At 40.7% G+C, this 27,518-nt stretch overlaps 1 protein-coding gene across 3 annotated transcripts in view; it reads left to right on the top strand.

Annotated features, from left to right (window-relative positions):
* DPF3 (double PHD fingers 3) overlaps nucleotides 1–27,518 on the top strand; it is a 218,312-nt gene that overhangs the window by 162,161 nt on the left and 28,633 nt on the right. Inside the window, exons 7-9 of one of the 3 annotated variants that reach the window (XR_007243486.1) lie at nucleotides 3,231–3,368; nucleotides 16,551–16,679; nucleotides 19,051–20,301. Coding sequence is in view for 1 of the 3 variants with exons in the window: in XM_048484073.1 (XP_048340030.1) it covers nucleotides 3,231–3,368; nucleotides 16,551–16,679 (267 nt within the window). In the remaining 2 variants the exon portion in view is untranslated. The remainder of the gene's footprint in view (nucleotides 1–3,230; nucleotides 3,369–16,550; nucleotides 16,680–19,050; nucleotides 20,302–27,518) is intronic. The other 2 variants (XR_007243487.1, XM_048484073.1) reach the window with 2 other exon arrangements.

Here is a 27,518-nt window from a genome sequence, read left to right as displayed (position 1 = left end):
TCATACTCTCTTTGTTGAATTATATTTTTAGAAAACTTTTCCAAAGCTTTTTTTGATCTTTCAGAATAGATCCAGCACAGATTTGTGTATTCTTTATCTAAGTTATTGTTTTGGAATTAATATTCTTGCCCTCATTGTTGACCTAGTAGCAGTTAGCCTGGTTGTCTAAAGGGATTAAAATACTAAATATTCAAACAATAAAGATTCATTCACCATTTATAGGTTGCTGCAAACATTTAAACATTATTTGGGAGAAGCCAGCAGACAGACCTCCTCGCATTGATGCAAGTGTTCAGATACATTGGGCTGAATGAAGGGTTGGTGACCCTCCTACTACTACATATGGCAATTCCTGTGCACCCAGAGAGCTTTTCCTTCTCAGCAGGAGTGATGGATAACCTGGGAGAAAAGAGTAGCCTGAATTAACTAGAGGGGCCAAACTAGAGATGCCAGCCACCTGGTGGGACCTGGGATCCCTCAGAATTATAGCTTATCTCCGGACTAGAGATCTGTTCTGGAGAAAATGGACTAGCGATCTGTTCTCCTGGAGAAAATGGATGCTCTGAAGAGTGGATCCCCAAATTTCCAAGAGTTTCCCATCTGGATCTGGAAACCCTACACACACACACCCTCCACATCCCCTGCTGGTGGTCAGGGGAGACCTGGCAACCCTCTGAGTTTTCTCATAGTCAGAAAAAGTAGTCCTTTGCTCTTCATTCTCTAATGTATGATGAGATCTATTTCACTCAATATATGCCTGAAATCTTGAGGACAGCACACCCACAAATAGGAGCAATGCCCGAAATCACTTCACAAAAGACATATTGTAAGCTGTCTAATGTTTGACAACATTTTAAACCATTTAAACTATTGTGTTCTAAAACAAAAATTGATAATTTGGGGCTATCAGGCTGCAGTTGGCAACTGGCAAAAGTCTGATGGGGGAAGGACACGGGAGGACACTGTCAGATCATGTTACATCATGTTTGGGCAAAACCTGGAAGAGACATCACACCTCTGTAGGATTTGATGGAAACTCAATGGTAAAATCCTGCCCTTCTCTGGTTCTACTCCTAAATCAATTAAAAAACAAAAAGGTGTGTATGGGTGGGTGCGGGGTGGGGGTGGGGGTAAGTCAACCAGAAAAGTACAGAGAGACTCAGAGGTTGAGCTGGAAAATGTAAAACCTGTTATAAATATATTACAAACCTGTTACAAATATATTTATCACATGGCGTTCATGGTTTGTTAAAAATATATTTATCACATGGCGTACATAGGTTTGTTAAAAATATGGAGCTGGAATTCAGGCAACGCAACCATCAGTGTAAAGTATTACAAAGATATTAGACAAAGTTGATGATACACCTATTATAAATTACCAGAACAGGCCTATATGTGTGCAGCCTACTGAGTCTTCCTTAGCGGTCATAAATGCAAAACATGATTATTAAATACATGTCCGGAAGTACACCTTACAAGGTATTTTTATCTGAAAATAGAAAACCTTGCATCTTGTTCGGCCTAATGTTAATTATTAATACAAACAATGGGTCTTGCAACATAGAAATTTGCTCACACCCAAATCTGATATAAAATTACCAATGTTTCCTGATGTTTGTAACATCAACTCATGGTTTTTGTTAATCATTAATATTAGATTGCACAAGATATAAGGATTTCTCCCCCCCTTTTTATTTATTAATTACATTTTTAGACCGTCTTCCCCCAAAAGGGGGAGTATTTTCAGAAATACTTTGTAAGATCTATTTCCAGATGTGTCTTTAATAATCATATTTTGTATTTATGGCTGTTGAGGAAGGCCCAGTAGGCCAAAATGCATATAGTCCTCTATGGGTCATTTATAATGAATGCATCATCAACTTTGTTTGCGATCTTTGTAACAGTTTATACTGATGTTTTTATATGTATTCATGTTCCAGGCCCTGTGTGTTTAACACACCTATTGTGTACACCATATAAGAGATATAATTATTTTGTTACAGGTTTTATAGTTTCCAGTTCAAGCTTTGAGGCTTCTTCCACTCCCAAATATTCAGGAACATTGAAATCTTGAGTTAATAACCCCAAGCAAGATAGACTTCCAGGTCACATTCAAGTCAAGTTCCATTGACAGATATGTAACATAACATAAAAGTGTGTATGGGGGTGTGTGAAGGTAACCTCACATGAATGAAGTTATCAATAGTTTGGTAATTTCACCTAAGCACAAATCATTCTGCGATTGCAGACAAACTATTAACCTTTCTGTGGACTTTAGTTTCTTCACAGGAAACTGAATAATAATGAAAATTATGGCTTACTATCTCATATTCAGAAACTAGTTTCTAAGAATATTTAATATGAATAAAACTGATCATCTTCAAGAGGCCATCATTTTCCAGGAATTCTCTCATTAACATGAGAAATGAGATTGGCTATCACAGCAGTAGATCTACCTTAACAGAGCAGTATCTAGGTTTAAATAGAGGTACCTTGGGGCCAATTCTCAGATCCTAATTAAATTTGACACTAGCAGATCCATGACTAGATGTTCCTAGCATTTTAAAGGCCAGTAGCAGCTATGAGGTCCAGTCAAATTGGGAGTAAAATTAAGATAAAGAATTCCTGCATCATTTCACCAACTGAAACCTCCCCCTACCATTTAAGAGAGGGAAGTCTGGCAGAGAGGATGTCTATCAGTTCACAGTGAATAACAGCCACTTTGGGGGTGGGAGTTGTTTTGATTACGCCCTTGAATGGATGAGGTTTAACTACTAAAAATACTGAGAAGTTTGTCATGGATGTCCCAGCATCCATTCTAAGTAGCCTGCCCTCTACAATTTGTATGGATACCAAAGCATGAACACTCACCCTTAATATTAATTCAGAAGAGTATATGTTTATGAGTTCCTGAGTGATCTGGCATACTTAGAAACAGGATTCAATTCTTTCCTGTTTCCACTTCATGATTAAAGGGATAACACTGAAGTAAACTGAATGCAATTTTACTTAACAAGCAGCATTAGTAGCATATGTGGGTTTATCCAAGTATAAAATGTAAATTAATATTCTTCCCTTATTGTGGGCAAATTAACTTTCTTTCATTGTAAAATACTACCCAAAAAAGTTGCCCAGAAGAGGTATCATTGGGAATATATTTTAGAGCCTTTAACTGTTACTGATCTATTATTCTTTGTTTGGTGTTTCTTCATGTTTCCATGTTGCAGTCTGTGGCAAGCGCTATAAGAACAGACCTGGTCTGAGCTACCATTATGCTCACACTCACCTTGCTAGTGAGGAGGGGGATGATGCTCAGGAGCAGGAGACACGTTCCCCACCTGTCCACAGAAATGAAAACCATAAACGTGAGTAGAATATTTGCTTTTGCTTTCCCCTGTCCTCCTCCTCCTCCTCCTCTTTTCTGGAATGATCCCATCATCTCTCCCCTCCCCTTTATCCTTGTATTTCCGCAGTTGTTACAATTACTTTGCTCCTCTGTGAATTATTGGGATCTGAGCTTTTAGTGGAGCTAATCAACTGCAGCTTTCCCAGGTGCTGAGCTCAGCTAGTCAAAAAATTCAGCTCAAACCTCACATTAACTCTGCAGCAGGTCACTTTCCATCACTGCTCTCGTGTGGTGAACATGTTGAGGGTAGATGAGGAAAGGAGGGGAGCCCAGTCTTCCCATTTGCCAAGTAGTTTCACTTTATTTTTTTCTTTCGTTTTCTTTGTCATTGTATGAAATTCTCTGTACATTACCAGCATCCTTTTATATCCTACAAGACTTGACATTTGAAACAATGTCCTTAAATTTCAAGGGAAAGAAATACCAAAGACCTAAGCTGAGAGTAAGATCAACCTATAGAGAATAGATTGAATCCAATTGTCTGCCACAGAAATCCTTTTCTTGTTTCAGAAAACAATGGTTGTTCTTTCCTCTCAGTTTTTAAAACATAGGTCTAGGATTCTGCTGTCGTCCTGAATGAAGAATTTGAATATATTCTTTGCTTTAAAAAGGTCTAGAAACCATGCCCTATGAGGAGAGACTTAGCGAGCTGCATATGTTTAGTCTAAATAAGAGAAGTTTAAGGGGTGATATGATAGCCATGTTTAAATATTTGAAGGAATGTTATGTTGAAGATGGACAGCTTGTTTTCTGCTGCTGCAGAGACTAGGACTCAGAGTAATAGATTCAAACTACAGGAAAAGAAATGCCACCTAAACATTAGGAAGAATTTCCTGATGGTAAGGGCTGTTTGACAGTGAAGTACACAGCCTTGAGGATGGTGGAGTCTCCTTCTTTGGAAATTTTTAAAGACAGACTAGATGGTTATCTGTTGGGAGTGCTTTGATTGTTTATTCCTTCATGGCAGGAGACTGGACTTAATGGCCTTTGTGGTCTCTTCCAGCTCTATGATTCTGTGATTCATTTATTTTTATAAAAAGTTTTATGAAATGTTTTTATAAAATATTGTGCAGGCCTTTCAGGGAGAAAATGCTGTAATTGCTTTTATGCAATGTATTCTATTCAATCAAGATGATTAAGGAGTTGGAGAACCTTTCTTATGAGAAAAGGCTGAAGAGTCACTAGGTGGACTTTCTCTCTCTCTTTTTAAGTAAATTCTCTTCTTTTGATCTTATTGATGTTTGGCTGAAATACTCTTTGGGGAAATGTATGTACAAGACCATAGGTACCATCACTACTGTTTTCCCCAATCTACACCAGTATGGTGTAGTGGCTAAGAACAGTGGACTCTAATCTGAAGAACCGAGTTTGATTCCACATTCCTACACATGAAGCCTGCTGGGTGACCTTGGGCTAGTCACAGTTCTCTCAGAATTTTCTCAGCTCCACCTACCTCGCAAGGTGTTTGCTGTGGGGGAGGAAGGGAAGGAGTTTGTAAGTGAATTTGAGACTCCTTACAGTTGAAAGACTTCTCATAGTTGAAATCCAAACATTTATTCTTCTACTACCAAGCTTGCAGAACTTTCCTGAGCCTGCTCCAGAAGCTTACAATGTATATTTTCAAGGCTGCCCTGTTAAACTGTTTGCCCTAAATGTCAAATGTAGTCTGTCTGTAGTCCTGTACATCTGTCTGTAGTCCTGTATCTAACTAATGATTTCTATAAATATAGTTCTATAAATAACTATAAATAACTGCCATTTTAACAAGAACCCCCAGTGCCAATGTTTGGAGCAAGCTTTTACAGTTAGTATAACAGGAGCATGGGTTCCACGTTAATTTCACCCCATTTATTTTGTTGCTTGAAAACCTTTCCTTCTTGTGACAGCAAAAGGTACTTTGGTTACATCCATGAAGGGGAAAAGGATTACACCCACTTGTCCTCCTCACTCTAATAACCTGTCAGATGTTTAATCATGACACTTTGCTTGAAGAGGACTTGTACACACACACAGAAAATGCATTGATCAGAAGGCTCAAACTATGGGATTAATATGCTGCATAAAAATGCAGGAATCAGCTGAACAGTTTGTACTTTGGATTTTTTCTATGTTTGCAAGAAGGATATTATATTTCACTGTCTGGTGAGCTCAGAGGCAGGAAAGGTGTTCAGCCTGAGCTGGGGTAGTGGCCATAACCTGCTCCCTCAGTTGAAGGGCAGAGTTGGGAGCTGGGTTTTATGTAGTGCACTTCCTATTTGATCATTCTTTCAATTTGATTCCTTCCCTCCTTGCTTTTCTTTGGATATTTGTTTACAGCCTTGAGCTTGGTTCTCAAATTGCCCCTCTTTCACTTGGCAGGATTTAATTTATGCTGCCATCCATCTTCCATCTGAATGCTAATTGTTCACATAGCTTATACACAGTCGTTAACTGGTTCCTTTGTGCACAGAGAGAGCCTCAGGGATGTGGCAGGGAAAGCCAGACCCTTCCACTCCCCTAAGTACAGTTGAGCACATAATGTGAATTAGATTTGACAGATCTGCAATGTTACAGGGTCTGGACTTCGAGAATTTTCTGTGCATGGCAATTGGGAAGAGTGTTAGGTGTGGGATGTTAATCCATATAGTTAATCCACAGCTGCTTGAAATAGAAAAGGGCCAAATGTACAACAATAGCAAGCAGTGATTATTTCTCTAGAGGCACAAAGACAGACATGCAAGTGGCCTAATTCACTGAAGACAAAACCAAAACAATGAGGCTGCATGGTTGGAGGTAGGGGACAGACAAATTACCGCTGCAGTATGGATTTCATTGCCTGCCCCTTATCACTGGCTCAAGCATGTCCTCACAGCAGTATCTCTGGTAATAACAGGCCTACTGGTTCTGATTTAGCCTTTCTGTCCCTGCTCCTTCCTCTTTAATCCTCAAGACAATGTGACTGAGCAAGAAACATATTTTCAAGTGACTACTGCAAAAATATTTGTTGAATACTAATTTCAGTGTATGGTTTCCAGTGGGTCTGCATTAGTAGTCAGTAGTCCAAGTACTCTTCTTCTTTCTCCTTTGCTCTCCAAGAGAGCTTTAATTACTTTCACCTCTGTTTCATATTATCCAAATTGTTGATGTATAGTTTTATTTCCCTAGGGCAGAAGCATCCCCCTTGACCTGTCCTTGACCAGCCCTTTGATGACCCTGCAGTTTTGTCTTGCTGACATGTACATATCAACACAATCTTTTGTTGTAGTCTTCCTTTAAGATTTAGAATTGCTTCAAGTTCAGTTCTAGTACAGGTAGATGCTGCTTAACATTGCCATTTGCTGACTGGCACTCCTTGTCCCCTGCTGGTGCTCAATGGAATGGCAGGGAGAAAATGAAGGAGGACAGCTGGAACTTGGAAGTGACTTTGGTGGAACACTGCAGCATCTTAGGAATTTTTCTGATCTCTGTGGGTTCTACCATAGAGGAAGGAAAAACCAAGAACATTGCCCCTTTGCAATGACATCACTTTGGATTTCTAGCCAAAAGTGATGCCTCGGTGTTTGGTGTTATTGTTCAGAAGTCTTAATCCCCGAAATGTTCCTACTTCAACCTGGAGCTGGGCTGACAACCCTACTGCTACTGCTTCACTATCTACATTTCATCGCAAACTTACCAATAAAGACATATTGAAAAAAATCCACCAATGAAATAAAAAACAGTACTAATTCTAAAAGAAAGTATATGGCTGTATGTTGTTTTCAGACCTTCTGTTTTGATTTCTTTGGGACTTTATGAATCTGACCTTGGTGTCTCAGTCACATGGGCGATTTCCACACAGGTTATTTGCACTTGGGTTTGACCTGGAAGTAACTGAACAGCCCCTCAACTTTGCTTTGCCCAGACTCTACCCTCGAAATCTCTAAGCATTTGCCAAGGCAGTGCTGGCAGCCTTAATTGAGGAGCATTCATGCACCTCCAAGGATTTATCTGGTTTTTCACTGAAATTTCCCAGCTTCCATTGTTTCATTGTTACAATGTTGTAACAGTATATAGGTTCTCTGATTTCCCAACTTTGTTGACAAAAGTTTCTAATACCTTTTGTTGCAGAGATATGTGACAAAAGAAATATATTTGCAACAGAAGGATCTACAGACTTTTTTTAAAAAAATCAGGGAATCCCAGAAAAGAAAAAAAATAAGAAAGATGTGTAGGAAAGATGGTGGTTCGACAATATCACTATTGCGAGTAACTCTCATCCCATTTTCAATTTGTGAATTTTTCCTCATAGCCACAAAACATCTGTCTTAAAATAACCATGTCTCAATAGACATATGACAACATGTTTTTTGTATTATACAGAAACAAGTTAAAGGCCCTTTTTGCACGGCGGCAGCAGCGAACCCCCACCGGCATAATTTATGCCAGTAGAGGCTCAAGGACTGCTCGCACGGTAGCGTGCGAGCAGTCCCAGCTCCCTCCCCAGGCGGAGAGGCCTCTCCTTTGGTCCCCTCCACTCACCTCTTTGTTCAGCGTCGCTGTGGAGGGCTGGAGGGACCCACCCACGCTGCCCTCCGACCCCTGGAGGTCGGAGGGCAGCATGGGTGGGTCTCTGCCGCCCTCCATGGCAACGCTGAACGAAGAGGTGAGTGGAAGGGAGGGGGAAAGCAATGTCTTCCCGCCGGTGCTGTTCGCACAGCACCAGTGGGAGGATGCTGCTTTGGAAAAACCTTGCTCAGGGGAGCATGGTTTGAAAGCGGCGCCTTCACACCGCTCGGGGGTGGCAAGGCCGTGCGAACCCCTCCCCAGGCACGTAGTTTTTAGTGCCCCTGGGTTGCTGTTATCCGCCCGTGGGGAAACAGCCAATGGGTTGGATTGAAAGTACTGCAGCCATAACAGTGCCATCCTAGACAGGGTTACCAACTACAAAGCCCATTGACTTTGATGGGCTCAGGAAAGTGTAACTTTGCTTAGGCTGACTCTGTTAAGTCACTTTGACCAACAAAGTATGGCCCATGATTTCTACTAGTTCTTCTTTGGAGCTGGAGTACTCTGCACCATTTTTTTCAGCCAGGGATTATAAGACACAATAAACTGTGCAATAGTGAGAAAGTAACAATATTGTGTCATCATAGCACCTCTAACAATGCTAACTGCTTCTGACTTTATTCTACTTTCTGCTTTCTGAATACAGATTTATTGGCATACTGGTATTGCCATAATGCTACTACAGTTCTGAGCATATGTTCAGGTCTAGCGGTGTGCAGTATTTGACTCATAAAACCCCAACATTGACCAAACAGAGTAGATCTGCAAAATGTATTGACAAGTGGTGGATCCTATGCTGGTGTACAGAAACTCAGTTCTGAAAGCAAGGCAGATATACTCTGTTCTGAAAGCAAGGCAGATTTCACACTGGAAATCTCAGTTCTGATTTCACACAGATTTCACACAGATATACTCAGTTCTGAAAGCAAGGCAGATTTCACACTGGAAACTGCCAAATTATAAAGCCTTGGTGAGAGTTCTGATAATGCCTGAGGTTTATGATTGCCTTATCTTACCCTGGATCCTGGGTGTGGATCTTTAAAGCACCTGATGCAAAAGAAGGGCAGGCAGCTGCAGCTTAGTCCATTCCTTTGCTTCTTGGTCCTGTTATTAGACCCATTACTCATCTTCTATTAGGGTTGCCACTGAAGGTCTGTCATGCTGGTAGGAGTACAGATGACAGCAGCTTTGGCTCTTCTCTGTCCTGCTGTATCAGAAGATTGAAAGATCCATGTATGAGGGAAGAGCTAGGAACTTTATTCTGTAGATTATTTAGCTTCATAGTTAATTCAGGCCAGAGAGGAATTGGTAATATGGAACCTCTTCTTCTTGTGTCAGGCTTGTGTTTGAAACATAATTTGATATCCAGTGTCCAGAATTTTTTTTTAAAATGCATTTATCCCACTGGGTTTCCAAGCTGTCACCTATTTCCCATTCAAAGCCTCCTTTGAAATATTTTTTTATTTTCATCCAAGCAGGAGTCCATGGATGAATAAATAAGCAGACACAGCTTCTCAGTTGGAGAGGATCTATTTGTTCCTCACACCAAGCCACAGCTATTGGAATGTTACTCCAGGGTCCTTTCTTTATCTGCTTCAGTGGCATTTCTTTCTTAGTCAATGGTAGCAGTGGTATTTGAATGCAAAGTACTGCTTCTCTGTTTTCTTCTGGAGAGTACCACAACAATCTTTTTACATTGCACATATAAAACATTGGGTTGAATTCAGCAATAGGTGTTTTGGGTTTTTTTTTGCTAATAACAGGGAAGTTTAGCTGATTTCCCTTTCCCATTTCAAATCTCTTATACTCCGCCCCCTTAGGCTGTTTCTGTTGGTCCCCTATCCCCCAGGAGTACATTTTGGGAACAGTTTGGGCTACAGCAAGGTGAAGGAGGTGAGAAAGACCCATTCTACTGATGGAAATGTTTTTTCATCAGTGGAAATTACTGCTGGATTCACCGTGGCTCCAGTGTACCCCTTCTTAACTTGGATATTATGGAGAAATGAATTTGCATATTTTAAGAAAAAATATGACATACATTTGGTAAAATTGAGACCCACTTCAGATCATCAGCTTGCCTTGCATGATAACGCATGGAAATGCACAAGCTATAACTGGAATTAACTGAAATAACTTGAATAATTGTTCACAGCTATAAAAGTGGCTGCCACAATTTGCACCACTGAAGCAGACCTTTTTGAGCCTGAAAGACACTGTAAAAACTGTGACCTTTAGAGAAAGATCTTGGGAGCTTGGTAAGACATGGGTCCCATTCTTGTCAAACTTTTCTGGCATTTAGTGTTGAAACATGTTATCCTAAATACAATTTGTAGTATCTGTAATGCAGTCCTGTTTTACAATTGACTGAGGACCATGCAGTAAGCTAGATTTACATTCGACAGTCTTCATATGCTTTATGTGGTATGATCCATATGTTATCCATACGTTGCACAGTTGCTACTGCAAAATTGCCTCTTTATGGCTGGTTCCTATGCTACACTGGTAATTTGTAAATGTTTTGATCACATGGAAAGTCCAGGTCACATTGTTTCTCTGATAATAGAGGATCCTGACTTTAACAGATTTAAGTGGTTAAAAGATCCATATTTTATCAGTATAGTTTCCCTTCATGACAGCAGCCTCAGGCTACTGGATGTGTGCTATCAGCGAACTGACGGGGTTTTACCTGAAACAATTGTTGATGTTCCATCCACTACCATTGATCCACTATCGTTAGATCATCCACACATTCAAAAGTCTTTTACAATCTCTCCTTTTCTCTTTTACTTTTCCACATTTCAACTTATGCTGCACATCCCCCTTATCACACAATATTATCCCTTGACACCCTTGAGCTGCAAGTCATTTTCTGAATGAAAGAACAGCATTTAAATTATTTTAATACATAATAAACCATTAAAATATGTTTTACAGATAGTTTCATACAACTGTATGCTTTGCAGACTAACAAGATATTAACATCATCATGCTAACTGGAGGAATGGTTAGCGCACAGTTAGCATGTGAATAGAGGGATAAAAATCTGCTAGAAAGGTGCTGGTAATAACAGCAATTCTCAAATCACTTTGAAGATGGACATTAGAAAGGAGTAGTTTTCAGTCACCTTAAAAATAGAAGTAAGGAAATGTAACTATAAGCAGTTGGGGAAGGAGGGGGAAGGGAACAAAATCCTGAATGAATAGGAAATGACTGAACTTCATTTTATGTAAGCGCCATCTGGCTTGTCCTTCAGCTCTCCCACAGATTTATAGTGCCTAGTATGTCTTGCTTCAGTCCACACCTCTGTCCTGCACAAAAAAAAAATGCTGGTCTGTGCAATGAACCATTCCCTTTGAAACCCACCCCCAATGACTTTCTCCATTTCTCATTAAATGTTGGGAATAAGCCAGCCGGAGGTGGACTCATCTCCAGCAGGGATTCAATCTCTTATTCTATTAGCACAAGGCACTTCCAGAAGCACATCTTCTTACGCTGTTTTTTCTCCCTGCTCTTCTCTTTCCATTTATTAGTTAGGGTTTTTTTTAAAAAAAAAATTCTAATTTCTTGAATCTATCTATTGCTTGCAAAGTTGCTTTTGAACAGAAAAATAAGAGGTCACAAATCAGTTCTTTACACTTGAGAGATGGAGTAATAACAGGTGGCAAGACCAGAGGCAGCAACAGCCTAGGATTCTGGTTGTCATGGAAACATGTCAGACCTGCAGAGAGATGAGCTCTGTCAGCAGTAGGGGGGAAAGGAATGTGAGGGAAGCTCAGTGCCACTTACCCTGTAGGTTCAGATAGTATGTCAGCCATCCCTCCGAGGGATGCAGGCTGAAAAATATGTGAACTGGTGAAGCCAAATTCTGCACACAGATTTGAAGAGTAAAGAAGAAAGCTCAGGGATGCAGCACTGGGAAGCTTTTGGCCAAGGCCACAAACAAAGACTTTAATTTTCTCAAATCCAACATACCTGGGCTCTGTTTAATTCACTGTGCTCTCTTCTCTTTTTTTACCTGAACTGTCAGCATAAAGGACAATAGAGGCTTATTGTCCAGGCAACAGAGATCTCCCGCTGCATCCCTTTGTCATTAATCATTTCAATACCCCTTTTCACATTAACAGCATTTGACCATCTTGATTGCTACTCACAAACCTTGGTGCAAATTTTCCCCCTAGCCTTGAGGATACAAATATTTTTAAGAATGAAAAAAAAAAATTCAACCTCAGATGGTTGAATTAGGGTCCAGTATAGCTTCAGTTTAAAATATGCTCCAAACTCCAGTCCCCACCCCTTTCAACTCAGTGCTCTGTTGCAGCATTTGCACCTGGAGATATATAACTACAAGGCATTACAAGAATACAGAGGGGTTGGGGAGCAAAGAAGGTTCTGTAGGGACAAACTATATTTTATATTCATGAGACAGTAGGGCAAAAAAATGTTCAGAAAGCTCATTTGCTTATTCAGCAGGTAACACTTTCAGCTTCTGTGAGAGGAATTCTTCAAGAGACCCATAATCTATGATTTTGCATGTCCCCCTCCCCCTTTAGCATTGTCTGCGAATGTCTCAAAGAATAAGGCAAGCACTGTGGCATAGTGGTAGAGTATCAGCTTGCTATACAGAAGATTCTTGGTTCAATCCTTGGCATCTCCAGCTTAAAGAATGAAGTAGTAATTGAAGTGAAAGACCTCTACCAAAGACCCCAGAGAGGTGCTGCCACTCTGGCTGAATTCCCACTGAAAATTTAATCTAGATACAACCAAGTTTCAAAAGAATCGGCACCTTTTCATCCAGGTTCCAACATAATCACTGCAGCATGTTTCTAGTGAAGACATCTAGGCCTGCCCCTGGGGGGGGGGGGGGAGGTGCCTGCTGTCAGGGGTGCAGTTGTTAAGCTAGCAGCCCCAAAATTTCAGAGTGTCTTTAGGAGACCCTCCTGATGATACCACCCAGGTTTGGTGAAGTTTGGTTCATGGGGGGGCCAAAGTTATGAACCCTCAAATGTGTATCCCATCTCCTATTAGCTCCTATCATTTTTCTTCCTTTTGCTACAGACATAACCATTAAAGCCTTTTTTGTTGTTTTTAACCTCTCTGACAAGCCTCGGCTCATTGTGAGCTTTAGCTTTTCTGACTTTCTCCCTACACATCCTGCTTATTTGTTTGAATTTCTCTTTGGTGATTTCTCCCCTTTTCCATTTCTTGTTCATATCCTTTTTAAATCTTAGCTCATCCTGGTTTCCTGAGACACCTCCCTGGTTTCCTTAGTCACCTCCCATTTTTCCTCCACATTGGAACTGTTTGAAATTGTGCCCTCAAGATCTCACTTTTAAGAAACTCCCAGCCATCATGAACTCCCTTCTCTTTTAGTATTTTTGACCCTGGGATCACTCTCAGTAGATTCCTAAACTTACTGAAATCTGCTTTCTTAAAATCTAGAATGTGTGTATGACTATGCTTAGCACCTCCTTTCCACTGTATAACAAACTCCAGGAGAGCATGATCACTTCTACCTAAGGATCCTACCACTTCCACTTCACTAATCAGGTCATCATTATTGGTTAGGAGTAGATCTAAAATAGGCATTCCCCTTGTTGCTTCTTCCACCTTCTGGACCATGAAATTGTTTGCAAGGCAAGTGAGAAATTTGTTGGACCTGATTGTCATGGAAGAGTTTGACTCCAAGCAAATATCTGGATAATTGAAATCTCCCATTACTCCCATTTCTCTTCTTTGTGTAAGTTTGGTCATCTGTTCCAAGAATGCAGCATCCATCTCTTCAGATTGGCATGGGGGTCTATAGTAGACCCCACAATGAGATCAGTGTTATTTCTCTCACCTTTAATTTTCACCCAAATGTTCTCAACCTGGCTTGGAGGATTTAAGTCATGGACCTGCTCACAGCTGTAATAATCTTTTACATATAATGCTAGTCCTCCTTTCCTATTTGATCTGGTTCTCTGAAATAGATTATGCCCTTCAATTCTTATGTTCCAATCATGAGACTCATCCCACCAGGTTGCTGTGTTAAGAGTTCATCTTGTTTATTTCCCATACTCTGTGCATTGGTGTAGCGACATCGAAGGCCATGGTGCATTTCCTCTGGCTGGTTCTTTAAGTTTTTTCCCTCCCGCTGTTGGCTTCTTGACCTATTCGCTCAGTTCTGTCTATAATATTTGAACTACCATCACTATTATTTGTTGAAATCCTATCTGTTTGAATACTATCTCCCTCCCCAACTTAACTCAGTTTAAAGCCCTTTTAATCAGGTTTGTGAGCCTCCTGGGAAAAATGTTTCTTCCTAGAGGCGTGAGGTGCAACCCATCCCTTGCCAGCAGTCTCTCTTAATGAAACCACTACGTCTTCCTGTGTCATTTGTCCCCATGTGGATCAAAAGGAAGGAATAATGGTCAGTGGGCTTAACAAGTCTTGTCAGTCGCTCAGTGACATCACAGATTTTTGCCCTAGGGAGACAGCATACCTCTCGTGACGTCTTATCAGGCCTGTAAATCATGGCTTCCGTTCCCCTCAGCAGGGAGTCCCCAACCACGACTACACATCTCCTCTCCTCTGATGTTTTTCAGGGGACATTTTGTGGGCTGAACCTTCTATTGCTTGCCCATTCTCTGAGGTCTGACTTGGTTGCTCCTGAGTGTCTTCCTTATCCTTGCTGAGAAGGGAGAGAATTTCAAATCAATTTTGTAGATTTAAGCTCAAAGAATGCTCCCTAGTCACTCTACTTCTTTGTGTCACATTTTTCCAGTTGCCCACCTCCAGCGTTTGAGAGCTTCCATCTTCCTCAGAGAGATCCCCAATGCGTCCCTCACCCAGTACCATCAGCTCCACTGTGTCGATAAAATCTTCCTTTTTCCTAATGTCTTGAAGCTTGGATACTTGCGCCTCAAGCTGCTGGACCTTCTCTTCTAAGAGAGCAACCAACTTGCACTTGCTGCAGTTGTAGCTTTACGCATCCTCCGGCAAAAAAACAAACATTCCACAGCTGCTGCAAGTCACTGCAGCAACTCCCCCACCAGCCATATTTACCAGTTAAGTGGTACAGGGCCTCCTGTTAGAATTTCTCAACCAAAAAAGTGCTCCCCTTACCTGTTTAGACAAGTGTCTGTTTACTGCGCTCCAAGGACAAGACCTAATGGCTGAAGCCCTGGCCCCTTGTCAAGACTCCAATGTACCTTCTACTATCCCTCAAAAGATATGTCCTTATTGAATAAAACAACTTGCGCGCCGTTAGAAGTCTAGCACTTTCTGTCCCACTCCTGTTCTACACTGGTAATCCTTTCCACTGCATTGTTGAACTATGGCTTTTTATGCATGCCTTCTTTACCCCAAGACAGTTTGCTCTGCTGTGGGATCTCCCTGTGTTTCTGTTTACATATGAGGAGACCCCACAGACTGCTCTGAACTAAACTGCACTTTAGCCTGCCCAGAGGTGGAGTGAGGGGAAACTCTGCTCGGGGTGCATGCACATTCTATGCCCCTGCTGCAGTGGCGCCCACTCTGTGCAACCCCGGAATGCCCCTGCCACATCCCCTCCACAGCCTGGCCATGCCTCCACTGCGACTCCGCCTGTGGTGTTGTATCCCACCCCATTGGTGCTACACCTTTGAGCCTTCCCCTGCTTCCGAGTCATTCCTAGGCTGACTGGTTGAATGGCATCTTTTAATGTTTTATTGCTTCTGCAAGAGAATGCTAGCATAAACCTATTTGAAAAAGAAGGCTCACTGTTCCTCCGGAAATGCCTGCCAAGGAGTGGAGGAACTGCTCCTGCATGGGCACAGGAAGGTGGAGAGGAGCTGAGCAAGGTAAACAGATGCTGTTTTGCTTCGCTTTCCTTGCAGGCAGAGAAAAAAAAAAGGACTTTCCATGCTTTCAGCAACTACACAGATTATTGGATCTATGGTGCAGTTAGTTTGGGATGGTGGGCACCTGTGTGCAATGGAAAATCTGACCCAAAGGATCATGGGGCAGACTACAAGTGCATAATAGGACTATGAGCATGTCCCCACTTACCTGCTGCTGCGCGCTACTCTCCCCAAATAGTGCGGGGTTCCCCGGCACTCCCCATTACAGGGGTGGCGACAATGCAGCCGCCCCGATGCTGCCGCTGTCGCGCCTCCTCAGCGCGCGACATTCCTGGCGCCTTTTGAAATGGTGCCTTTTGATGACCCCGCTCAGAGCGCGGGGTCGTGGGGAAGTCTGGGCGCGCATCAGAAATGGCGCGCACTGGGAGTAGCGCGCAGCAACCACTCATCCAGGTAAGTGGGGAAACGACCAGAATCTTTGCAGTCATCTCTTAAGTGATGGACTAAGAGCCATTGTTAAAATTATTTTTGGACATTTGGTGGGAAAATTATCCTTAAAATATAATCAGCTATAGTTTGGAACTCAGGCTAGAACCAAATTTTGCTTTTCAGCCAGAGAGCAAGGGCTACCGAAATTCATGTATGGACCATTTTTAGTGTGTTTTTTTCCCATTGTTCATTTATTTCCATTATTCTTTGCAAATGCAGTATTCAAGTACACATTGCAAGTATGAAAATGTGAATGAAAGTTACATATTGTATGTTCTTTGGCAAACAAGTATGTCCTTTGTCTGCAGCCCAGAAAGGACCAGATGGGATCATCATTTCCAATAACTACTGTGATTTCTGTCTCGGAGGATCTAATATGAATAAAAAAAGTGGCCGACCAGAAGAACTTGTCTCATGTTCAGATTGTGGGCGCTCTGGTAGGTGATTCCTGATTCAACTTTCTGCGAATAGTGAATATATATGACTCCCTTTTCTCATGCTTCTGGAGTGTGAACTGATTATTCATATTTTTGTTTTGAGTGACTAGATTGGTTACATATCAGAGCATAATTCTGAATTATATATGTAAAAATGCTAGTAATGGAATTTATTATTAGAAATGAAAGGTCATATGTATCTGAGATGGGCCTATTTAAATTAAGAGAGAAAATTCTATATCCTTTTTAATAGAGGGTTTGCTTTATGCTGTAATTACAAATGTAAAATACTATTCAGATTTTGAAACTGTGGATGATATTTCCAGTAGTTATAGGAGAAAAGAGGAACTTGTGGGGTAGGAATGAGGAAGTCTTCAAACATTGTTCCCCGAAGTGTAACTTTTGAAGAGTTTTTTTCAATGTTTATTTTAATCTCATTCTGTCTTTTTTGTGGAAAACTGTAATTTATATAATTTTTGTCTTGCCCTGGTTTTATTTCTTTGTTGTTGTGTTGGAAGTAGGAATGAAACGGCCCAGTCTGGTGACTGTTTTCTAAAGGGCTAAAGTTGGTACTTGACTATAGTACATTAGATTTTTAACTTAGTGTTTATGATGGGGGATTAGGAGGTACAAAGCCATGGGTTAAACTAAGGAGTTCATCCAGTCATTCCACTACTCACATGGTTTTGCGCATGCAGAGCTCCTGTCAGTGCTCTCCATTCTTAGGAGGAATGTGGATACGTTTGTATCAGTGACAGAAAATTCTCATGTACAGAGTAGCTTGCATAGAAGTGTGAAGAGGATGTGACAGATACCTGTAACATACCCATAGTAACAAAAATTCCATGAAATATGGAACCTATTTTGTTGGTTTATAATGGGAAATTAATAATGTGGTGAATGCCATTCTCCTTTTTCTTTCTGATATTAACGTAATGCTGATCCTTCTCCAAAAATTATCATAGACCTTTCATCAAAAGCACTGTGTCACATTCTCTCCTTTGTCAGATCTGTGCTAGTGGTAGCAGAATGTTTTCTTGTGGCTTGTTTGTTTGTTTTCACTCATTACAAAGAGACAATTAACTTTGGCTGCGCTGTTTTTGGCTAATGATTGCTGTTAGTCATGGGTAGCATTTTCTAGGCAAATTTAATCGTTAACATATTCCACTTTGCACACACGCTTGGTTTCAAAAGTTTATCTCATATTTCTGTTTTTCTGATTTGCCACTTGATAATCAGAATTGCCACAGAAACCCTAATTTTATAAATAAGCTTTGGAACTGTAGCATATAGTAGGCTAGCAGACAACATCTGATTTTTCTATGAGCAACCATAAGAAGGGGGGAAAACAGGCCATTGTTGAACAGGCCATTTCTAAGAAAGATCTGTGCATACAACATACGTCAAATCTCCTGATTCTGATTGGAAACTTTATTAATTTTGCTATTTGAAGAAATTTCCTTTACAAGGAAAAAAAAGCTGTATCAGCTTCTGTCAGGATGTTCTGTGCATGCCCAATAACATGTTAAGTGTTCTTAAATTGCATTTGTTTCTATCTTTGAGACTATTATTTGATTTTGTATATAATTTCCTATATAACAATTTCATTTATTTGACATCAACCACTGAACAACAAAGAATGGTTTTTTTTTAAAAAAATTCACTTTTCAAGGTATCTAGGAATATAAAAATATTCCAAAGTATATAAAAATTACATATTTATAATATATTCTTTTTTAAGTTCTTTCTTTCTGTTAAATGTTTGCAGTTCACCTGTGGCACATTTTGTTCATATTGTTTGTTAAGAGGGATTTTTCCACATTGTGAAGTAATATTTATTATTATGTAGCATTTAAATTTTCTGCTTTGTTTTGCAAAGGAACCACACCACTTGGGGGGGACAGGTGCAGGAAGATAGCATGATGAGTTTTTTTAAGGTCATTGGAAAACTTAGGGAGTGGGTTGTTACTCTCAAGTAGTAAATTCAGGACAGTTTATGCCAAAATGAAGGACAATAATTGCACCTCATGCTTTTAACAGGTTGTCATTACTATACAAATTTTGAAATCTTTAAAACTGCTAAAAATGATGGAAAATGTTTTCTGTGTGTTTTAAAGAGAGGAAAACAGTATTAACCCTTTTGCTGCCTTAGCTTATGGGCATCTACGATGGTGTAATTTTTTTAACCCTTTCAAATGCAAACACTATGTTTACTTCCTTTATTGTGGTTGCTATTTTGGTATTGACCTGAACCATTTTAAATATTTGATTTCCCTAGTCTGAATTATTAATGATAATAGTGCTAATAATGAAATTAATTGTGATGCCTATTGCTTAACCCATGTGCTGATATATTCATCATACATGTCAGCTCATTTGGGAAGAGAAAGCAGGAAGGAAGAAGCGGTGGCGGCACACACCACGGAGGACTTGTTCGGTTCCACATCTGAAAGCGACACCTCCACTTTTCATGGCTTTGACGAGGATGATTCTGAAGAGCCTCTCTCAAACCAGAGCAGCAGCTCCCCTTCAGCAAACAAAAAGGGCGGCTGCTAAAATAACGAATCCCTTACAAACTCTAAGAGCAACATCCTGCCCTTTTTTGCTACTTTTTCTCTTGTCATTCTTTTTGCATTTTTAATTAGATCAATTTTAACCTTTGGGTATGTACAGTGGAAGCACAACAGGCTAAAACTTGAGCAGATTCTTTGGAAATAAAGTTTGGGTTATTTGATTTTTTAATTATTATTATATTGTTCTCCTTCCTCCCCCTGCCCCACCCCTTTTTGTCTTTGGAAATCTGCGGTGGATGTCCTAAAAAAGTACAGGAGAGCTAATTTTCTCAGCTATTAATATATACATCTCAACTATGAAAAATACAGAATGGTTAAATGCCAGAAATTCACCTCAAATAGTGTTTTGAAATATTTATTTATATATTCTATATATAAGAAAAAAGACCTTTGAAATTAAGAAAAGGGGCAAGAAAAAAAGCAATGAAGTCTACTTGTTAATCTGACCATTCAGAAAGTCAACCTGTTATGGGATGGATTGTTCCAGATACAAAGGATACCCTTGTCAGTGTGACTTTTGCACTGTGAAAAGTTTGCATTTACTGTAGCACACTGGAGTTTGTGACTTCCCATTTTGTACTCCTGCTATCCTCACATTTAACAGTTTGAAAAAAGCAACAAAGACCATAAAACTGCGGAATTTCCTGCTTCCTTCCCGTGGACGTATTTTTACTCATTAAAGAATGCCTCATCTCTCTTACCTTGGCATCTTTTTACTAGGCACTGTTTTTCTTTTCCCTGGTCCCCGTCTTCCTCACCGACATTGTGGAAAGGAGATTCCAAGCGCAGGATGGAATATAACTGTCAAGTCACAGAGTCTGCAAAGATGAAACAAAGGCTGTGAATCTTTGAAGAAATGAAAAGAAAAAAATACCTCGTTTTTCTTTTATTTTACTTAAGAAACAAACCCTTTTAGTCTTATTTTTGATAGCTCTTCTTGAAATAAACCAAAGCAATACTCACTAATCTTCAATGGGCAATAGAGAAGACAGAAACCCTCTCTCATTTGCTGTTCTACCAGCAATGAGTTGAGCCACAGAATCAAAAAGGTATGTTTCAAAATTAAATATATTTCATTTTGTGTGAAGTGTCTGTACTTTATATTAGTTCCTAATGGTTCATCATTGTTGCTACACAGTAGGACCCATGGCAGATGGTGGGATTCAAATATTTTAACAACAGGTTCCGATGGTGGTGGGATTCAAATAATGACTGTTTAAAAGTATTTAAAAATATTTTTAATATCACTTTTTTATTTTAAGTATTTAAAAATATTAATGCTTAATAAAAATATTGTAAGTATTAAAAAAGTGAAAAAGGAAATTTTAACAACAGGTTCTACAGAACTTTCGGAACCCCCTGAATCCCACCGCTGAGTGTGTAGTTAGCTCCAACCATTGTATGTTGCTTAAATTGTGGTTAAGTACATGTACAGGGTTAAGTTCTTCCCCTGGAAAATGTGTGGAGATACTTGTAAAGCCTGCTTGTTACCTTCCAATCAGAGTGACGCATAAGGAGGGAAAATTTCCTTAACTTATTCCAAACTTAATAATATAAATATGTAACTATATGTAATGCCAACTGTAGTTTACAAACTAGCTTCAAAGCATGGTTATACACTTCCTCATTTGAGGCCAATCCTTAAAAATGTCCTAGGTATTCAGATTTAAGTGTAACCATAAGGAACACAAAACCTAATTGAGCATTATATCTGCATAGGAGCAGTAATACTGGGTATTTCATGTGATTTTAAAAATATTGGACATCTGATATGCTAAGTCATTCTTAATTTGATATAATTTTATTTGTTTATTTATTTTGTGATATGTACACCCTACCTCATACTAGTGTCTCTAGGTGGCTTACAAAAATAAAAAAAAATAAAATAAAAACCACAGTGAAAGCATCATGGATCAACTATAATAATTAGAACAGCTATAAAAATCACATTAAAATAACCCCCATTCCCAACCCTAACCCTACCCTACAGACCAGCAGCTGTTTGTATGCCCCCCCCTTATTGGTTTTGTATTCTGCCTTTCCCCAATGGGCCCAGGGCAACTTACAACGTTTCTATAATGCATGATAAAACCATTGAAAGTATAATCAATCAATATAAACATTTAATAATGATATAAATGCTTTTAAAACATTGAAATCATGTAAAATGTTTAAAAATATTTAATGTATTTAAAATGTTAATACCTTCTAAACTTTATGGTGCTGATAAGTTGTACCAGGGAGGGGGAAAAGAGAGGATGCCAGACTGATGAAAAACAGTAGCCCCTTTAACAATATACCTGGTAGAACAGCTCTATCTTACAGGCCTCGCGGAACTGCTCTCAGGGCTCTGGTCTCACTGGGCAGAGCATTCCATCAGGTTGGGGCCAAAGTCGATAAAACCCCTTATCCTGGTTGAGGCTAGCTAAATGTCTTTTGGGCCAGGGATCACCAGTAGATTTGGGCTTGCACATCATAGCGATCTTTGGGGGACATATTGGAAGAGACAGTCCCGTAGGTACGTTGGCCCCAAATTGTTTATTTTATTTATTTTTTTATTTATTGTTTCAGCTTTTATACCGCCCCATCCCCGAGGGGCTCTGTTTAGGGCTTTGAAGGTAAGTACCAGAACCTTGTATCTGATCTGGTACTCCACCCGGAGCCAATGCCATTGGCAAATCACTGGTTGAATCTGAGCAAGCCACAGGGTCCTTGTAAGGACTCGTGCTGCTTCATTCTACACCAGCTGGAGCCTCCGGAGAAAGCCAAAGGGTAGCGGGATACAATAATCTAATCTAGAGGTGACCATTGCATGGATCATTGTGGCAAGGTGGGTTTAGGACAAGTAAGGTGCCAATTGTCTCATGTGGCAGGGATGATAAAATGCCAGGTGAGTTACCAGGCATTTTATCATCTACACCAGATGAGACAATTTGTTTATTTAAGTTATTTAAGAAGAAATGATTTAAATATACTTGGGGAAAGGTTTTCGGTTATTGTTTCCAAATGTTGTTCTGTCTGAAGATGTCATTCTTGGTGTAGGGTTGCTAACTTCCAGGAAGAACCTGGGGATCTTTCAGAATTACAACTATTTATTTATTTTATTAAATTTATATCCTGCCCATTCTCGCTCAGGGTGGCTTACAAAGTTTAAGACATATTAAAACAATAAAATACAATAGATTAATAAGACTAAAAGCTAAGTCTAAGATCTCTTGATGGCAAGTAAAACAGCAATATTTTATATAGCCTTTACTATACCTCTTCCCCACCTTGACTGTTTGTCCATCCTGTCCAGTGAAACATCTTCATCTTGCAAGCCATGCGGAACTTTTTAAGGTCCCGCAGGGCCCTGGTGTTGGCTGACAGAAAGTTCCACCAGGCTGGAACCAGAGCCAAAAAAGTCCTGTCCCTGGTTGAGGCCAACCTAATGTCTTTGTGGCAAGGGACTGCCAGAGGATTAATGTTGGAGGATGGAACGCATCCTCCTTGGGCACTATGGAGAAATGCGGTTTAGAAGATATGGAGGCCCCAGATCACTCAGGGCCTTGAAAGTCAAAACTGAAATCTTGAACACGATCCAGAATTAAACTGGTAACAGGTGCAGCCGGCATAGCACAGGTGTTATGTGCCACCTCACTGCTGTTCCGATGAGGAGTCTTGCCGCCACATTCTGGACCAGTGTTAGTTTCTGGATCAGTCTCAAGGGCAGACTTGCATAGAGTGAGTTACATTAATCTAACCTGGAGGTGACTGCTGCATGGATAGAGACAACATCCCACTAAAGCCATCTGCCATTATTTGCAATACCCCTATTTTGCACCCTAGGATTTTATTACTCTAGGGTTACATAGCCCATAATATGAGTTCCTTATTTTATATCAGTAAATGTATGGTAGTTATGGTATCAGTAAATTGTTGGATAGCCAGACAAATGATAGCTTTCTGAATTTTCACTAGCATCAAAGGTCAAGAAGGCATACACAATTTAAAAAGGAATCTTATAATATATTTTTGTTCTTATTTGATTTTTTGTTTTGCATCATATATGAGATGCCCTTAAGTGTTGGAAAACTTATAGACAAGTTATCAAATTGCTAGTGAATGCTGCTGTGAGTGATTTTAGGGGTATAAGCTTTCAAGAGTCAAAGGTCCCTTCTTTAGCACCATGTTTTGCTGCACTGGTCAACCAGATGCCCAGAAGTCTCACAAAATGGATACAGACACTCCATGTTGTTGCTTCATAAGCAACTGGAATTCAGAGGTATGCTGCCAATCTGTTTAGCCATCATGGCCAGTAGTCTTGATGAACCTTTTGCCCATGAATTTGTCTAATTCTTTTAGAAATATATCTGTGCTAATGACCACCACTGTACTCTGAGGCAGTAAATCCCACAAGGCAGCAAATCCCACAAGTGTATTGTGCACTAGTGGGCCCGGCCACGCTTTGCTGTGGCTGCGGGCAGTGAGGTCTGAAAGGAAGGGAGAGGAAGGGGAGAGGCGTAACGGCCGTGTCGGACCATTTGGGTGGGAACGCTCTTCCTTCCTCTCCCTGTGAGTTTTGGAGCCACTGGTGTGGCTGAGAGTACCTCCTCGTTCCCTGACGGGGGCCTGCTTGGTTGTTCATAACGCCCCTCCGCGCAAGCGGGTTGCCACCGGCAGTCCACACAGGGAAGCTATGAGGAAAGCGAGAGACTGCGGACCTCCCTATTTAACTTAACTGCTCTTCCCCTCCAGGAGGACGCAGCCACTTGTTCCCTTCCTTTTCTAGGTGGACCTTGGAAACCAGTCTGTGGCTTCGCTGCGGCTCACTGTGGGGAGGTAGGCAGGGAAGGGAGGAGGAAGGGGAGAGGCGTATTGGCTTTTCCAAACAGCTTGGCTTGGAACGCTCCTCCTTCCTGTCCTAGTGTGTTTCTTGGGGATTCTGGCAGCAGTGTGCATGCACACTGCTGCGAAGGTGGCCAAGCCATGACCCCTCAGCATGGTGGCCCCTCATTGGTCCGCTGTGGGTTTGGGGAAACGGGCCTTTTATGGGGCTCCGGGGTGACCTGTGAGCCCGGTGAAGATCCGAAAACATGCCCGCAATGGGAGGCCATGCAGTGTCTAAATTTGGGGGTGATCCGTCTAGCCATTTCCATGTTAGGGCATGAGTAACAAACTCATGGTTAGCTTTATATATAGATAGATAGATTGTGTCAAATGTTTTCCTTTTGTCTGTCCTTAATCTACTATCCATGAACTTCACAAGTTGCTTCTGAATTCTAGTCCTTTGAAAAATGACAAATAATGAAGTCCTTTATCTCTACCTACTTCTCCACAGGTACATAATGTTATAAACATCTGGCCTGTCTTCCCTTTTGTCTTCTTTTCTGTGAACTTGAAGTCCCAAATTCTTTAGCCTTTCCTCTCAGCAAAGATGCTCCAGTTATCTGATCATTATGGTTGCCCTTTTCTGCACTTATCGGTGCTTTACTAGCAATAAATATTGATAAGGGGCTGCTGTTTGGAGGCAAAAGTTCAGTATTTAATACGACAAGCATAGGAGTGAGACGATGGAGCTAGGATACAGCAACTAGACAGTGAAAGCAGCATCTATCTTTTTGGAGCAGAGAAACCTTATTCTGTTTCCCATTTTATAAAATCCAGCTCTTACAGAGAAACTGTGGTCAAAGCCTTAGTCTTTGCTTCTAAGCAGATAGATTATATATTAGATAATGAATAATGCAGAACTTAAAAACACAGAAAATCATAGAATCATTGAGTTGGAAGAGACCACAAGGGTCATCAAGTCCAAGCCCTGCCATGCAGTAATACACCATCAAAGCACCCTTGGCAGATGGCCATCCAGCCACCAAAGAAGGAGACTCCACCACACTCTGAGGCAGCTTATTTCACTGTCGAACCCACTGCCCTTACCAGCAACTTTTCCTGCCCCTTCTTTTGCAGCACAGTTGTTCAGGGAGAAGGTGCCAAGGCTAGTGCTGAAATAATCCAGTTTTGCCAGTGCTTAATTCCAGGAGATGAGCTGCCCCCTCACAGAGCAATGTTGTCACAGGAACATCGCCTGATACACCAGCAATGTACAGACAGATGGATAATAATCCTCTGTGAACACCACATATCTCACAATATTTTCAACCCCACTTGATAAAACATTAATGGCTACAAATGTCCCAGCTGCTGCAACCATACTCCAGCCAACTTGAAATCCTTTAAAATTAGATGTTCTGTCGTTTGTTTGTAGAATACTCCCCTTGATGTGAGCCCCAGTCATCCCCTACTCCCATCTATTTGCTAACTGTTAATAGTTGCTCAAGTTAGCCATTTTCTAGCCTCTAGTTGTAGTTCCATAGATACAGCAAATCATCATCATTCTAATGCCTGGAGCTGAGCAGATTGTGGGCAAGCACAGCCTGTGCAGGGAGACCGTCCGTGCCTTCTGTGCATCCTATCATGTTCTAATCTGGTAAATTCTTTTCATTATCATAAGAGGCTGTGACAAAACAAAATTAATAATCCAGAATCTGAATTAGTCTTAGGCATGGTTCTGGGGGACCTGTGCTTATTTCTATAAAAGTCTACCCCTGTTATCTGTTGGTTATAGAAATGAATTATTTCAACCAGCCTACACGATAAACCTTGTTCTGTTCATCATGTCATTGTTCTTGAACATATGGAGATTACGTTTTAAATGAAGAAATTACATCATTTAATTAAAATATTTCTTTCACTGCTCTGTTACTTTGTGATACTAGAGAATTGAAGGAAAGATAAATGATCTTCTAAAAAATGGAAACCCTTATGCAGCAGATTGTGAGTTGTGATGACTGTTAATTTACCAGTGGCAGAAATAAACAGAGATAAGCATTCTTTCTTAACATATTAAGTAAGATTTTCTGATCCTTTCTCCAGACAGTACTGATTATGGATTTGAAACCGAGAACAGAGTATCTTCTTTGTATCTACAGTGTTTTGCACAGAATATAATCTGGCAACTGTGATGTGAAAACCCAAGAATCATGGTCAGATATTACAATCCACCTTAGAGTTGGACACATAGAAATCAGTGGGTTTAAACATACTTGAGGGCCAAAACTGATATAATGTGGGAGATCTGGTGAACAGAATGCAGTCTTCCAATTCAGAACAGGGCAGTAGGATGGGAAGAACTTGTGGTTCATTGTCAAGGCCATACAATTCCATTGTCAACGCTCTATACAATCCCATGTGGGACTGTGCATGTGCAGGGCCAACCATGGAGCATTTTGATAGCAAATTAAGACCTTTAGTCAAATATGGAGTGCTTACCTCCCCAAGCCAGATGCCTGGGCTAACTTCTTCCTTCGCCCGGGTCATGTGAATAGGGAGGAGGGGCGCACTCCCTCCCTCCAAATTTTCCTTTGCCGCTGTGAGGAGTATAGGTGAGATTTGTTGAGGTCTACAGGGTTGTCTGTGGACAGCTTTGGCCAGTTTTTCTAGTTCTTTTCTTTATCTACCTGGTTTCACCAAAAATAAGACCTACCCTGAAAATAAGCCCTAGCATGATTTTTCGGGATTTTGGGAGGATGCTTGAAATATAACCCCTTCTCCAAAAATTAATAACTTTGTGTAACAGACTTCCCTCTGTGATACACCTCTGACGATGCCAGCCACAGATGCAAGCGAAATATTAGGAACAAGATCCACCAAACCACAGCCACACATCTGGAAAACCCACCACAACCAGACATAGATTTGTTTGCTTCAGAGATAATTGCCAACTGGCCCCGGTATTGAGGGCCCTAGCTGCTTCTATGGCTTTTAAGAATAGATTGGACTTTAATGACTATGCAGAGCAGGTACATGGTCTACTCCCTTGACTTTTATCAAGCATTATGCTCTGGACATCGATGCTAGGTCCGAGAGGAGTATAGGCCAAGCTGCATTGCAATTTGTTGTTCATTAAACACCGACACCCACCTCCACAGTAAGTAAGCTTGCTATTCTCTCACGTGGGGCTGTACAGAGGTCACAACAATGAAAAACAGTGTTCCTTACTGTAACTGTTGTTCATCTGGTGTACTTCTGCACAGACACATGTCCCTCCCACCTTCCCCACTGTGGGCTGTCATCTGGCCTGGGTAGTGATTCCTCATAGTGACAAAGCAAGATCTGGAGGGAAGGAGATTCCCCCTTCCTCCCTAATCACATGACCTGGGCAGAGGAAGTAATTAACCCAGGCATGTAGCTGTGGGAGGGGAGCACTCCATATTTGGCTAAAGTTCTT

This window comes from Sphaerodactylus townsendi, linkage group LG02, assembly GCF_021028975.2.
Source record: "Sphaerodactylus townsendi isolate TG3544 linkage group LG02, MPM_Stown_v2.3, whole genome shotgun sequence".
NCBI classification, from domain to species: domain Eukaryota; kingdom Metazoa; phylum Chordata; class Lepidosauria; order Squamata; family Sphaerodactylidae; genus Sphaerodactylus; species Sphaerodactylus townsendi.
Note: the sequence above shows the minus strand (reverse complement) of the source record. Positions and strands in the feature narration are given on the sequence as shown.